Below are 13,881 nucleotides of genomic sequence, written 5' to 3'. Positions count from 1 at the left end.
GCTCCAGCCCAGCAGCTCAACCTTCCAGGGTTTTTAGCACACATGTGCACACACACGCACACGCACACACACACATGCACACACACAAAGTCATGGTCCTGTGTATGTGCAGGATGTTCAGGGCAATGATGCTTATGACAAAAAACTAAAGCAGTCAGAATGTTAGCAACCTACTACAATAAAGAAATGTTGGCTAAACATTCCCAGAAGGAAAGAATATATTAAAATCATATTATATCATGTTGTAAGTAATCCAATTATTAATTTGGGAAAAGTAATCATGACAGGACCTCCCCAGTGGCGCAGCGGTTGAGCGCTGGGTTGCGAAGCTGCCCGCGGCCTCTGCGGCGCCGGTTCGATCCCCGGCTGCTCCCCGGCCACTGGAGGAGGGTCCCACATGGCACGCAGACCTCTCCTGCCGCCCGCTGCTCCCCTCAGCAGCGTACTTCGGTCCTTCTGCCTGCTCTGCTCCCCGCTCTGGCTCTGGTGAATTCTCACACCCTCCCGTGCTTCTGACTGTACCCAGTGCATGTATAAACAAAAACAAACAAACAAATAAAATAAATAATAAAATAAATGAAACATGCCTCTATTTAAAAAAGAAAAAAGTAATCATGACATGCATGTCACAAAAAATAACAAACCAGCTGACAAAATAGCGGGGGGGGGGGGGGGAGTATGATCAATCTAACATAAATATGCTTTCAACCTTTTTTTTTTTTTTTAAAGATTTATTTATTTATTTATTTATTTATTTATACGGGCACTGGGTAGTCAGAAGTGCAGGAGGGTGAGAGAATTCACCAGAGCCAGAGCGGGGAGCAGAGCAGGCAGACTGATGAAGTACACTGCTGAGGGGAGCAGCGGGCGGCAGGACAGGTCTGCACGCCACCCTCACCCAGCAGCCAGGGATGGAACCGGCACTGCAGAGGCTGCGGGCAGCTTCGCAACCCAGCGCTCAATCGCTGCACCACCGGGGAGGCCCACTTTCCACCTTTTTTCTGCAGATATACTATTAAAAAGTTGTTATCGCAGGGCAAAAGCCTGAGTGGCTTTCAATTTTTTCACTTTAACTTTATCAAAAGGTTTGCTAGTTTGTGTTCGTATCTAACAGACACATATCACTTATACTATAATAAAAAAGCAAAATTTTTAAATCAGCATTTGCAAAAATACTTCAATTAGGCAGCCTCAAGAACTGTTTGAAAAGGCTGTTCCCAAGATATGTATAATAAATCACCAAGCACATAAGGCTTAGGACCCTCGAAGAATATCCCCATAGTTATATTTCTGAGTGCTCATCAAAATTATTGATAGCTTTTCATTAAATGCTGTCTCTAAACTAAAAACAAAGGCATCCTTCAGGAAAAAAATTTGGCCATCTCTTTTACAAAGCTATTCATGTCCAATAACTGTATCCTGCAGCCTGAAATCTTAAAATAAGAATTCTCAAATACATGTTAGTTCTTCCTACATATAAACTGATAACAAAACCCACTCCCCTCTTCCCTAATACCAGGTTACTCCTGTTTGCTTCTTCCTCACCCTCCCATGTCCACACCACCTTCATCAGATCCCTAAGGCCGCAAGGAATCTTCAGCACCAACACTCCCGTGCTGTGCTTTCCTGGGGTTCTTCATAGCTCTTACTGGGTCAGTGATGTTTTTTTTTTTTTTTTTTTTTTCGAGTCAGGGTCTCGCTATGTTGCCCAGGCTGGAGTGCAGTGGCTATTCACAGGCGCGATCCCACTACTGATCAGCACGGGAGTTTTGACCTGCTCCGTTTCCGACCTGGGCCGGTTCACCCCTCCTTAGGCAACCTGGTGGTCCCCCGCTCCCGGGAGGTCACCATATTGATGCCGAACTTAGTGCGGACACCCGATCGGCATAGCGCACTGCAGCCCAGAACTCCTGGACTCAAGCGATCCTCCTGGCTCTGCCTCCCGAGTAGCTGGGACTACAGGCGCGCGCCACCACGCCCGGCTGGGTCAGTGATGTTTATGACAAAAACTAAACCATCCAGAACGTTAAGCAACCAAGTGCAGATAAAGAAATGTGGCTAAACATTCCCAGACTGTTCCAATGTCCCACAGGTAGTCTCTCTCCACTGCCCCTGCAGGCTCCTCTGCCTCACTGGTGTACCAGCCTGCTTATCTCAGAGCATTACCTCTGTTTATGAGGCCTACAACATCATCCATTGTGGTGTCTGCTAAGCGGTTTCTCCTCCCTCATCCAAGAGTCCTAAGGGCCATCCCTTCCACAAAGTCTTTAAGAATAATTAAACAAAGAGATATTCTCATGGTCAACAAACCTGGCACAAAGAATATCCTTCCCATCTATTGCCTCCCATCTACTTGGCACACATGTAAAAAACCGCAACAGCCCAGCTAATTCCCCCAGCCTGACCTCCCACTCTCTGCTTGAAGACTTGCATCCAGTTTCTCTGGTTTCTTGGCCATGATCTCTGTCACAGACTCTTGTTCTACCTTGTTTACTGAACAGATAACTCAGTGGTGTCTGCCAGCTCTTGGTTTTCTTTTCACCTGATCTGGGTGACAATTCCTCCCTTAGGCCAAAGCTCAAGCTGGTGAGCTCTGCTATATAAACAGTACAGCTGAGCAACCTAGACCTCACTAAGTACTGTCTTCTATGCCACCTGTCTCCAAACTCCACTTTTCCCTTCCTTCCATGTCTTTTTTAACATCCTGCTCAATCCAGCAAGACATTCCGCTACCATCTGCCTTTCTCTGGCCATTCTATTATAATAGAAATGCATGGCCCACATCTCTCCATGTGCACTTCATCTGCTAGGAAGCCCAGACACCAAATCAAAGCTCACTGCATTATTTTATTATCTGTTCACTACATTATTAGGTTGCCTCACATTCTTTACAAATATAAACATACCCAAATGCTGAATTTTAGGCCATTCTTTTCTTTCTTCTCAGTAGTTCCTTTTGGGGTAACTATCAAAATATACAATTCATTCCTCTTACACAAATAGACATGTAGAGACACCTGGAGGAGAGATTTGGAAGAGACACGTGGGTGAGAGACATCTGTGGAGGCTGCTCCCGCTCCCTGGCAGAGACAGTGGCAGCTGTTAACCTGACCTCGTGGTAGACTGCATGGTGCATCTGAATTCCAGGTCTTTCCTTCCGTCCCAGCAATGTGGGCCCTGCCTAGCCCCCTTCTTGTGGTTTTCTGGCAGAAGAAGGTTTAGACTTGTGGAAGCTTTGGGGCCTTGGCCACCCCACTTTGGGCCAAGCCTGTTTGCTTGGGCATTTGCACACAAGGGGATGGGTAATGTTGGGAGTTTTATTAGGAATATCCTTTCTCTCTCTCTCTCTCTCTCTCTCTCTCTCTCTCTCTCTCCCCCCCCACATGAATTAAAGATCTTTCCCGCTAAAAATAAAACCAGACATAAGATACACATTTCAAAAGTATATGGAGTTGCACTAATGAAGTGAGGTTTCTGAAGTTAAGACAGAAATGGGTCAAACAGGTGTAAGGATGATGTGGCAGTGGTGGGGGAGGGACTAAGCCAGCAAAAACCCAATAATCCAATTAGAGGGAGGGAAGGAGGGCAGGGAGGGTAAACAGACAGACAGATGGATGGATGACACAGGGAGCCAAATAAAGAAGAAATGATGGAATTAGAAAACCACCCCTTGGCAGTCAAAAGAGTAGTAACTGTTTTAGGCAAGAATCATCCATGGAGCTAAAACTAGTAGGTGAGAATTTGATGAGAAACAGATTATTTATATAATCTCAAAGCATCTCCCCCTAAGATGCCCATTAATTACAACAGGAAAAAATAGCAACTTTCTGAAGCAACCTGGCAAATACTTCTTTCTACAGGTGGTCCAGGAGGTCCCCTGGGCTTCCTGATATGATGCCCTGAGGGTACATCACTTCCAAGATATTCCTGCCCAAAATGCACAGCCTTAATCTAATCATGAAAAACATCAAATAAACTCAAATTGAAGGATTATAGAAAACAAATGAACTGCCCTCTTCAGAAGCACTAAGCCAAGGAAGGTAAGGAAAGAAAGACAGATGAGGAACTACTCCAGATTAAAGGAGAATGCACAGGTGAGAAATGAACCAGCCTACGGCCCTGGATTGCATCACGACCAGAAGAAAAATACTTCTCTACTAGGAGAGCACTAGGAGAACACTAGGAGCACAACAGGTGACTTGTGAGCATGGTACATAGGTTAGATATAAGTATTCTCTTTAGATAACTGTGCTACAATTACGTAAGTCACTGTCCTTGTTTTTAGGAAATTACACTCAGTGTTTCAGAGCAACGAAGCACTGTGTCTACAGTTTACATCCAAAGAGTTCACAAACAATAACATGCATAGAAAAAGAACAATAACAAATGTGTAAACTGTAAACACCTGGGGTGAAACATGCATGAAAATTCCCTGCCCTTTCTTGTAGGTCTCAATATTTTCCAAAATAAAAATTATGAACAGTACATATGGTCATGATTCTAGCAGGAACAAAGAACTGTTTTAAATACATTGATCTTAAATATTTATTAAAATACAAAATGAGTTGTTTCTCTCTTACGACAGTAAACATTAACAGTGGAGTGTATCCTTACCCTCTTTTCTATAATAAATAGGCTATTAATATTCTTGCAACATTGTAAGAATAGTAGTGTTGCACATTGCTGCAGATATAGTCAGACTATCCAGATTAAAATTTGTGTAACCTTGGGCAGGTTTCTTAATTTCTCTTAGGCGATTTCCCCAGCTGTAAAATGGGAATAATCACAAGGCTTACCATCTAGTACCTGTATCTCATGATTAAGTGAGGCAATGAATGCAAAGCAGTTAGCAGTTTCTGGCACACGAGTGCTTAATAAATGGTAGCCATTAGTACACAATAGCTATCATGTACTTTCAGCCTGGCTGTTTACTCTTGTTCTCACCCCAGCTACTTTTTTTCTTTTAGCTCTGACATTCAATTCCTTGTTTTTACTACATGTATCCTCACTTAAACTGTAGCTTTCTGAAACAAGGTGAAGTATAAGAAAGTGTTATGAAGAACAAGCAAACCCCTCCTAAAACGAGGTCCTCAATCAATGTTTTGGCTTTTACCAGTAGATTTTAAAGCTACAGTTAAATTCTCAGCCAGCTACTGCCCTGCTCAAGAACTTTCTTATCAATAATGAACACACAACTCCAGGATTAATATCTAATTACAAACGATCCAAGGTCTTCCTCCATTCGAGGGCACAGGCCTACAAGGCCTGCCAAAGGCATGCAACCCCACGTAAAATGAACTTTCTACGACTCTTGTTACCATTTTGCCCCAAAACCACATATTTCCCGACCACATGCTATACGCTAAGTAGTACATTGCCACCTTATATACACTGACTCACTCCTTTTAATAACATCATCACACCCATTTTACAGGTGAGGAAAGTTACCTGTTCAAAGAGCTAAGTGGCAGAGCCAGAACATAAAACTAAATTATTAATACTCAAATTTGAATTCTTTCCAATATATGTTGCTTCCCTTGCATACACACATTTAGAAAGAAATATCATTAATTACATATATCAAGGACACCAGGTCTACCCAACAATCCTATAAGCTTTCTTGAAATAACCTTTCCTGAGGTTTTTTGCTTTTGCTTGGTACTGCTCACTGTAGTTTTTCTACTTACAATAGCGAGACCTGTCTTTTTTAAATTACACCCAGAAAAGGTCATCTCCTGCAAGCTCCAGAATAACACTGCAGGGAAAACCTGGGAGTGATGAACAACCCCAAAAGGATTCAGCACTTGATGGCAGCACCAAGCAGATCACCAGAAAAAGAAACAGAAGTCATTTAATCTGAACCCAATAATCTTTTCTGGCTCCTCTGTCAAGGACACAAGGGGAGAAACAAAAACCTCAATGAAAGCCAGGGTTTGGGAGATAGGCAAGGAAAAGGAGCGGGCCCTCCCTTATCTGTCAACACCTTCCCCTCCCCACACAAAGTTCACTTGATCCAGGGCAGGGGTAACACTGTACTCTATAAAGGATCCTAAGGAGAGACTGATTCTGCAGTCTACAGAAATCGGGAGTAACAAGACAGGAAGTGAGGTTTCTTTGAAAACTTTTCAAATTCTTTTCCTTCTTCAAGGCCCTATTTAATTCTTCTACCCACTCTGACAAAGCCTCTCCTGTCAAGACTCCTAAGTATACCCTAACATTTGTTTTCTTCTCTACAGCATTTACAGACACGCCTATGAAGCAATTAATAATTATTACCTATCTTACACTTCAGATAGTCCGCCATACACATTACTACCTGTCCCCCCAATAAGACCACAAAGACCATTAGGGCAGAGACAAAGAAGCCCTAGGTTAGTGGGGAAGGTATAAATTTCAAATCAAGGCAACATGGCCCTTGCGACAATGCTGCACAGGGACAAAGTGCACACAAATTAGGTTTAAATGGAGCTAGACTACCTCAGTGCTGGCCAGGCACTGCTAGGAAGAGGGGACTGGCCTATCCTTCCCCTACCGTCTACCCAGCCTCCCTGAAGTACCTGGCATAACCTAAGGGTTTCATTGACTTCAGTTGTTACATAAACACTTGGGTTCCAGTTCCATAAACCTTAATCACTACCTCTGTTGTCCAGAATAAGTTACTTGCTTAATTTGACCACCAGTCTCCTCATCTATAAAATGAGGATAACATTATCTCCCTCATATGGTAACTAGGTTAAAAATGAATGTACAGTTAGCACAATTTCTGGCACATAGCAAATGTCCCCTAACTATGGGCTATGATTATTATGCTGCAATATTAAATGCAGGTCCACAATCACTTATCCAAAACTCTGGAAGCCAGATGTACATTCTGGAATACAGAATTTTTCAGGTTTTAGAACAGTAAACTGTGCACATTGACACACACACATACACGTATATATGGCTTGATCAGAGTCAGGGGCTGCAACCTACAATCAAACATATTAATATTTTTGCAGTGAAACATGCCCTAAGCAGGTAAATAAAGACTCTATGTTCACATCAGGTCAAATGACAAATGAGTTATGAAAAACATTAAGTTTCAGAATTTTTGGATTTTAGAAGTGCAGAGAAAAAAAAGCACCTGACTCCCCAGTAGAATTCTTTGCCTCCACTAAGTCCACTACATGTGCGGAGTGCTTGACCATGGGGATATGTGCGGCGCTGTTTGGCCAAATAAAGATCACACAGATTCCCTGGAAAAGCCGTACAGCATAAATACGTAAGTCTCCATCCATTCCCTCCAGCTGCCATAGCACAGGCAGCCTCTCCAGCTCAGATCTCTTGCCTTTCACCCCTTCTCACCAAAGGGAAAAGGCGGACCAAGAGGCAGGAGGTATGTGGAGGAATCTACTCCACCATTCTTCCCTTCAAGGATACAAGGAGACCAAATCAATGGGAACAACCAGACTCAAATTTTTTAGCTGTATTTTTACTTTTAATGTCTGATTAACCTAGAAAAGAAGCGTCGTGAGGCCTCCCAGGTGGCGTAGTGGGTTAAGCGCCACGCTGTGAAGCTGTCCGCAGCCTCTGCAGTGCCAGTTCGATTCCCAGCTGGCCAGGGAGATACCCACATGGTGCAACAGACCTCTCCTGCCTCGCCTGCCGCTCCCCTCAGCAGTGCCTTCGGTCCATCTGCCTCTTCTGCTCCCCGCTCTGTCTCTGGCGAATTCTCTCACCCTCCCATGCCTCTGGCCTGTACCCCCATATTTGTATAAATAAATAAATCTTTAAAAAAAAAAAAAAAGACACAACCTATGAAGCTATCCGCAGCCACTGCAGCACGAGGTCAATCCCCAGCCAGGGAGCTACCCACATGGCGCAGCAGACCTCTCCTGACTCACCCACTGCTCCCCTCAGCAGTGTATTTCTGTCAATCTGCCTGTTCTGCTCCCCACTGTGTCTCTGGTAAATCCTCTCACCCCTGACCTGTTTTCCAGTTCTTGTATGCATAAATAAATAAATCTTTTTAAAGCTTTGTGAAATAGTCTTTAGTTTCCTTCCAAGTCTCCCACAGTCATTGTGAGAACTCTGAACACCTGCTAAATCCTTCCAGCATTCCTCTGAGCCTATGGGAGGTTTGAAGAGCACCCCCCAAAAGTAACCCTGTTGTATTCTGGGCATTATTTAAATAAGCAATTACTCAATCCCCACCATGACTTTTATTATGCAAAGAAGTCCAAAATCAGCTGACAGTGGATGATCGATGGAAGGCTAACAGAATGCAAACTGGCCCTAACACGAGTCTAGATGAGTCAGCTGAAAAAGGACAAGTTTTCCTGAAACATCATATATGGTGCTCCGAAACAAGTTACATTCTATTTAATCTAAATGAATGAACTCCTCATTCCCAAATATATGCAAATTACAAGGCTTGCTCTTCCCCCCATTAGAATGGCAAATGGTCCCACCACCGACTATCTATTATGTTTATGTATTACAATATTTTAGAGCACGGCCCATGGGCCAAACTAGCCCTCCACTTGTTCCTATACATTAAATGTTTGTAGAACAGACCATACCCATTTATTTATATAAATGTTGTCTATTGCTGCTTCTGCAAGCTGAGTATCTGCAAGGAGACAGTATGGCCTAGCCAGTCTAGAATTCTCACCACATGCCATTTAATAAGTTTGATGATCCCTGCCTTACAGAAGGCGCGCTGGCTAGGAAATGAGAAAGACTTTTATTTAAATCCCAGTTTCATAATCACTAATAGAAATTACCTCATAATTCCTGGTAATTTTGGTTATACCTCATGTGTAACATAAGGCTATCATCATCTACTTTGCAGAGGTATTATGAATATTAAGATTAAGACAGATAAAATCCCTAACACACAGCAAACAATAAATGGTAGCTATTAAACTGTAATTAATATCAAATACAAATTTGTCTACCATGTCAGGAAAGAATCAAATGTAAGGTGACTCACACTCCAATCAAATATGTTTTTTTTTCAAGTAATTAAACTTGGTTTTTTTTTAAAATTTATTTATTTATTTATACAAGCACTCGGTACAGTCAGAAGCACGGGAGGGCGAGAGAATTCACCAGAGCCAGAGCGGGGAACAGAGCAGGCAGACTGACAAAATACACTGCTGAGGGGAGCAGCTGGTGGCAGGAGAGATCTGCGCGCCACATGGGAGCCTCACCGGCAGCCGGGGATCGAACCGGCACTGCAGAGGCCGAACCGGCACTGCAGAGGCCGTGGGCAGCCTCGCAGCCCAGCGCCCAACCGCTGCACCACCAGGGGAGGCCCTATTAAATATGTTTTTAAATAAGACATTGTGCTGGCATTCACCTACATTCTGTTAAGAAAAAGAATAACAGGGCCTCCCTGGTGGCACAGCGGTTGAGCGCTGGGTTGCGAAGCTGCCCGCAACCTCTGCAGCGCCTGTTCAATCCCCAGCTGCCCACAAGGGTCCCACATGGCGCGCAGACCTCTCCTGCCGCCAGCTGCTCCCCTCAGCAGTGTACTTCATCCGTCTGCCTGTTCTGTTCCCTGCTCTGGCTCTGGTGAATTCTCTCACCCTCCCGCGCTTCTGACAGTACCCAGGCTTGTATAAATAAATAAATAAATCTTTAAAAAAAAAAAAAGAAAGAAAAAGAAAAAGAATAACAATACCCAAGTAGTATTGTTTTGGAAGGACAAATAATTTCCTTTATATACTCTTACCATTTTAGTCCTTAATTTAAATAATGTTTAAAAGCCAGGCCCAAAATTTTGTTTAATATACAGTGAATCCCTTCAATCCATAAAATACAAAACATGCCAAATAAAACCTAAAATAGGCCTCAGGCTCTCAATGAGAAAACTTGATATACAATTTAGAAAAAGAAAAAAATGGAGGTGAGGGCCCTAAAAGGTAAGTTTCCAGATAAGCAATATTTGTTGAGAACCTACTACATTCCAGCTCTGAGCCCCAGGTGTAAAGAAAGCAAGTTGTTACCACACTTACAGAGCTCATAAGAAACAGGAGGAGGGGGAGGAGTATCTCAGCGAAGTGTAAGATTAGAACCACAAAACATGGCCCTGACTGCCAAGCCAAATATATTGTCATAGGAGATAAAAGAACTTGACACCTCCCGAGCAATTATCAAGCCAACCTGCACAGCACGCACAGGTAAAGCGACTTGCCAGTGGCTACAAGCAAGTCGCACAAGTTCTGTCTTCCTCACTTTTCTTTGCAGAAAAAATGACTTAGAAAATTTCTCTAAGAAATTTCTTTGTCTTAGAAGTGACTTCACTGAAGGATCAAGTCTTAATCTTTCATTCCTTTGTAACTCTGAACGTGCTATTCTGTGAAAAATTACCCTGTCTTCCAGACCTTGGATTCTTTGAAGCAGTATTACTACTATTCTTCTTTTGCCTTCCCACAGAACTGTGACTGTTACTGCACACTATACTGTATTGTAACCACTTGTTTATCAGTTTCCTCCACACACAGACTATGAACTCCTTGAAGACAGGAACCAAGCGTTGATAAAGACTGCTAATGTCTAAGTGCTTACTCAGTGGCACTTAGAGTGTAACTTTATACACACTGTCTTATTTAGTGCTTATCATTTTGATTACCCCAACATTACAGATGGAGAAACTAAAGCTTGAGAAGTCAGGAAAGGTCAACCAGTGTCGGTTACTTATTTAACATCTTACCTCAGCCCCATCCTTAACCTCCCCCTCCCTAACAGGAGTCTGACATTGCTCAAGTGTCCCCCTCCTTCATACACCATTCAGGGGAAGTTGAACCCCTTCTTCAAGAAGGTTTAGGAATCACAGGCACCTGTCAATTTTCCAGTGAGGCCGAGGTGGGCAAGCGAAGCCATTCTGACAAGCATCATATTCAAAAAAGTCTGTCAGGAAGCTTCTGAAAAAGGTTTTCTTCTAAGCAAAAAACACAAGCCCTCTTCTTCCCTGTAACTGCCTTTCTTACTTTGGAATTCTTAAATTTAAAGAGAATAATAAATCTCCCTATAGTGACTTTAAGTCAATTGAGCCCATTTCGGTTACTCTTCGCCAGAGCATCCTGATGTACGTACGGGAGTGGTGGGGCCGTGACTCTAACAGAGACAAGGTCACTTCACAGCCCTTGAAAATGCCACTCCCACCATCCAGCACCAGTGCCAAGATCATAAGAAGTACTAGCTAACTTCATTCGGCAAAGGAACAAACAGAATTTAAGCTCAGCTTTCACAGACAGGTGGATAAATCCAATTGTATGTAAAATACTAGGGTACTAAATAACATCCTTAACAAATAAAGCCTGCTAATTCTCAGATGAGGTTTAACATATTTAGAAAATAGAGTCTATACTAGAGCAAACAAAGGTGTCTTGTATCCGCTTCCAAGTCCCAAGCAATCTCTGTAGACTGGATCAAAGAAAGAAACACAAAGATGGGGTTCCTGTAAGCACCTCTCACAGTACCTACACCACATTTATTTGTGGTCAGGCAAACTTCCCACTCTTCTTTCCACCTCGACTTTGATCCAAAGGGTCCAGCCTCTTAAAAGGGGCAGTGGGGGAGGGCGCAAGGGATGAGAGTCAAGGAAAGAGAACAACACTTCTTTAAGTTCAGTTTTATTCATAGCGCTCAGCCCTTCAATGGTAAAATGGTCAAACTTCACAACTCATTTGGGCCATGGGACCCCGCCTGGTGCTCCCATCCACCAAGATCTTTAGATCCTACAGAGCCTTGATCTTTAGAACCTAAAGGATGGCCTCCAGGTATTTCACACAGGTCACAGAAGAGGCCTTGAGATCCCACACTATATCTGGCCAGGCACCTCGGTTGACTTCAAAATTTGAAGGTAAAATAATCCACATTCCATTCCCAATTCTATCCCCAGAGAAAGTCAGTAGACACTTTTCATTCATTCATGAAGGGGCACCACCAATGTCTCATAACCCATTTACTGTAAGACACAACATTCACTTTAACTTCAAGGCTGCAGATGCTTGCAAACTTTGCAACTGTTTGTCCACTTGGCCTTCTGTCCGAGTCCTAAGAATAAGGATTTTTTGACCTCCAAGAAAAATCAAAGAAAACTCTACTTGCTCACTCTAGAATGAAAAATCCAAATGTCACATTCTGACTGAGATTCTTATTGAAAGCCAAGGAATCATGCTGACTGCTCACAAAGGATTTGTTCCCTAAGGATCAATTTTGATCCAAGGCAGCCCAGACACCTACAATGGCCTTCTAAAGCACAGCTTACCTTGTAATTGCTAGAATTCACCCAAGAGGTAGCAAGTCCATCCACAAGTTTATCTAACATGGTCTGGTCATGTTCAAGGTCAGCAGATTTCTGTTTGTCTGAAAAATAGTCTATAAGTTCTTGGCCAACCTGCAGTCGTTTCCCCACATCCTTCTGCAACACCTGTGCCAGGCAGGACTCCATGCGAGGCTCCATGGTGGAATTCAAATCCAGTTCCAGCAAAAGCTAGAGGGCAGTCAAGGTGACACCCTCCCAGTAAAATTACCCAGGAGGTTGCCTCTTTGTTCGCTGAAGGTTACTAAGAGTCTGTGTTTCAAAGATACAATCCGGGGAATGGCAACAATGCACCATGTGTGTCTGAAGAGCAGCTGGTAGGATATTAAAAGTCCAATTTAAATAACTAGTAGGAGATAAAGGAGTGAGTGGCAGAGTGATGTTCTACTATTGGCTCTGAAATACTTCATAATTCAGCAGTCCATTCTGAAAAGAGAAGAGAGAGACAAATCAGCACAGATAATGTAACACTCGAATGTTATAAAACATCAGATCAACCACAAAGCAATTTACTCTGCAGAATCCTTTATAATCACAAGTGGAGTGAGAAGCATGAATGCTTGGCAACCATATCAGAAGAATGTAATTATTATTTTTAATCAGGAAACATCGACGCCCAAAGCAAAGAGTCAATGAGAGTTGGTGAGTTAATGTTTATCACAACTTCCCAACTCATAAGTGTGCCAGTAGGGAAGGCAATCTTCGTCTTCTGCTTTAGCTAGCATATTTATTTATAACTCAAATCCTGCATCCCACCAAAAACCTAACACTAACCCGTGTGGGAATCACCGGAGTAATGTAACCAAAGGGCCTCACACTCAGTTTTCTGAAAAAACCAGGTGCTATAGATGGGGCAGATTCCACAGAAACACCGCTGACCCAAACGCTGCCTTGGTAACGTGAATAAAGTCCCAGGCAGCGCCTTCATCAAGCTTCCAGCTCAGCAGCTGTAAGACGGGGTGAGGAGGAGCCCTTGCTGCCGCCTCCTCCTGCCCCCAACAAAGAGAGTGAAGGAAGGACAAAAGCCATCAGGATCAAATTCTGACCCTAGAATACTAGCTGACAGTGCACCATTTGGGCCTGGTATAAAATCGGGAGGTGTCAAAGTCACGTTAGGATAGGGGGAAAATATATGATATGGGAAAGGTACCAAAATCGTTTTCATCTGTCAAACTGCGCAAGCTAATCAGAAAAATGACAACTGCTGGTACAACTGTACAGATGTACTTCTTACTTTAATTTCTTCTCTCAACTCCTTTCATTAGCCTAAGCAGACCCACATCTACCTACCTGCCTGACACTGCACTAAATAGAAATGTTTTGTACATTAACAATAAATCCCAACCCTGAAGAGTTCCAGCAGGTACATCTGAATTTATAAATTAAGCAAAACTAAAGTTCTACGCAGAGTAATTCTTCCAGCCTAAGCAAGCAATTCTTTTGCCCCATCCCTAATCTCAGCATAAAAGAGCAATGTTCTTTCTGAATTCTACAATGATATTTTTGAAACCAACAGAAATCAGTCAACAAGGATAAGCCCGAGGCACAAGATTACCCATCTACCC

At 43.0% G+C, this 13,881-nt stretch overlaps 1 protein-coding gene across 25 annotated transcripts in view; it reads right to left on the bottom strand.

Moving 5' to 3' along the window:
- CLASP1 (cytoplasmic linker associated protein 1) overlaps window positions 1-12,457 on the bottom strand; it is a gene marked incomplete at both ends in the record, with an annotated part of 222,317 nt that extends 209,860 nt beyond the window's left edge. For all 25 annotated transcript variants that reach the window (XM_084229882.1, XM_084229881.1, XM_084229869.1 and 22 more), the window contains one exon: window positions 12,263-12,457. In XM_084229882.1, coding sequence (XP_084086008.1) covers window positions 12,263-12,457 — 195 coding nt within the window. The remainder of the gene's footprint in view (window positions 1-12,262) is intronic.
- Between the last annotated feature and the right edge of the window lie 1,424 nt (window positions 12,458-13,881).

The sequence above is a fragment of the Talpa europaea genome (assembly GCF_964194135.1).
Source record: "Talpa europaea genome assembly, chromosome: 1".
Taxonomy (NCBI): Eukaryota; Metazoa; Chordata; class Mammalia; order Eulipotyphla; family Talpidae; genus Talpa; species Talpa europaea.
The sequence above is the reverse complement of the archived record's forward strand: the minus strand, read 5'-3'. Positions and strand labels throughout refer to the sequence as shown.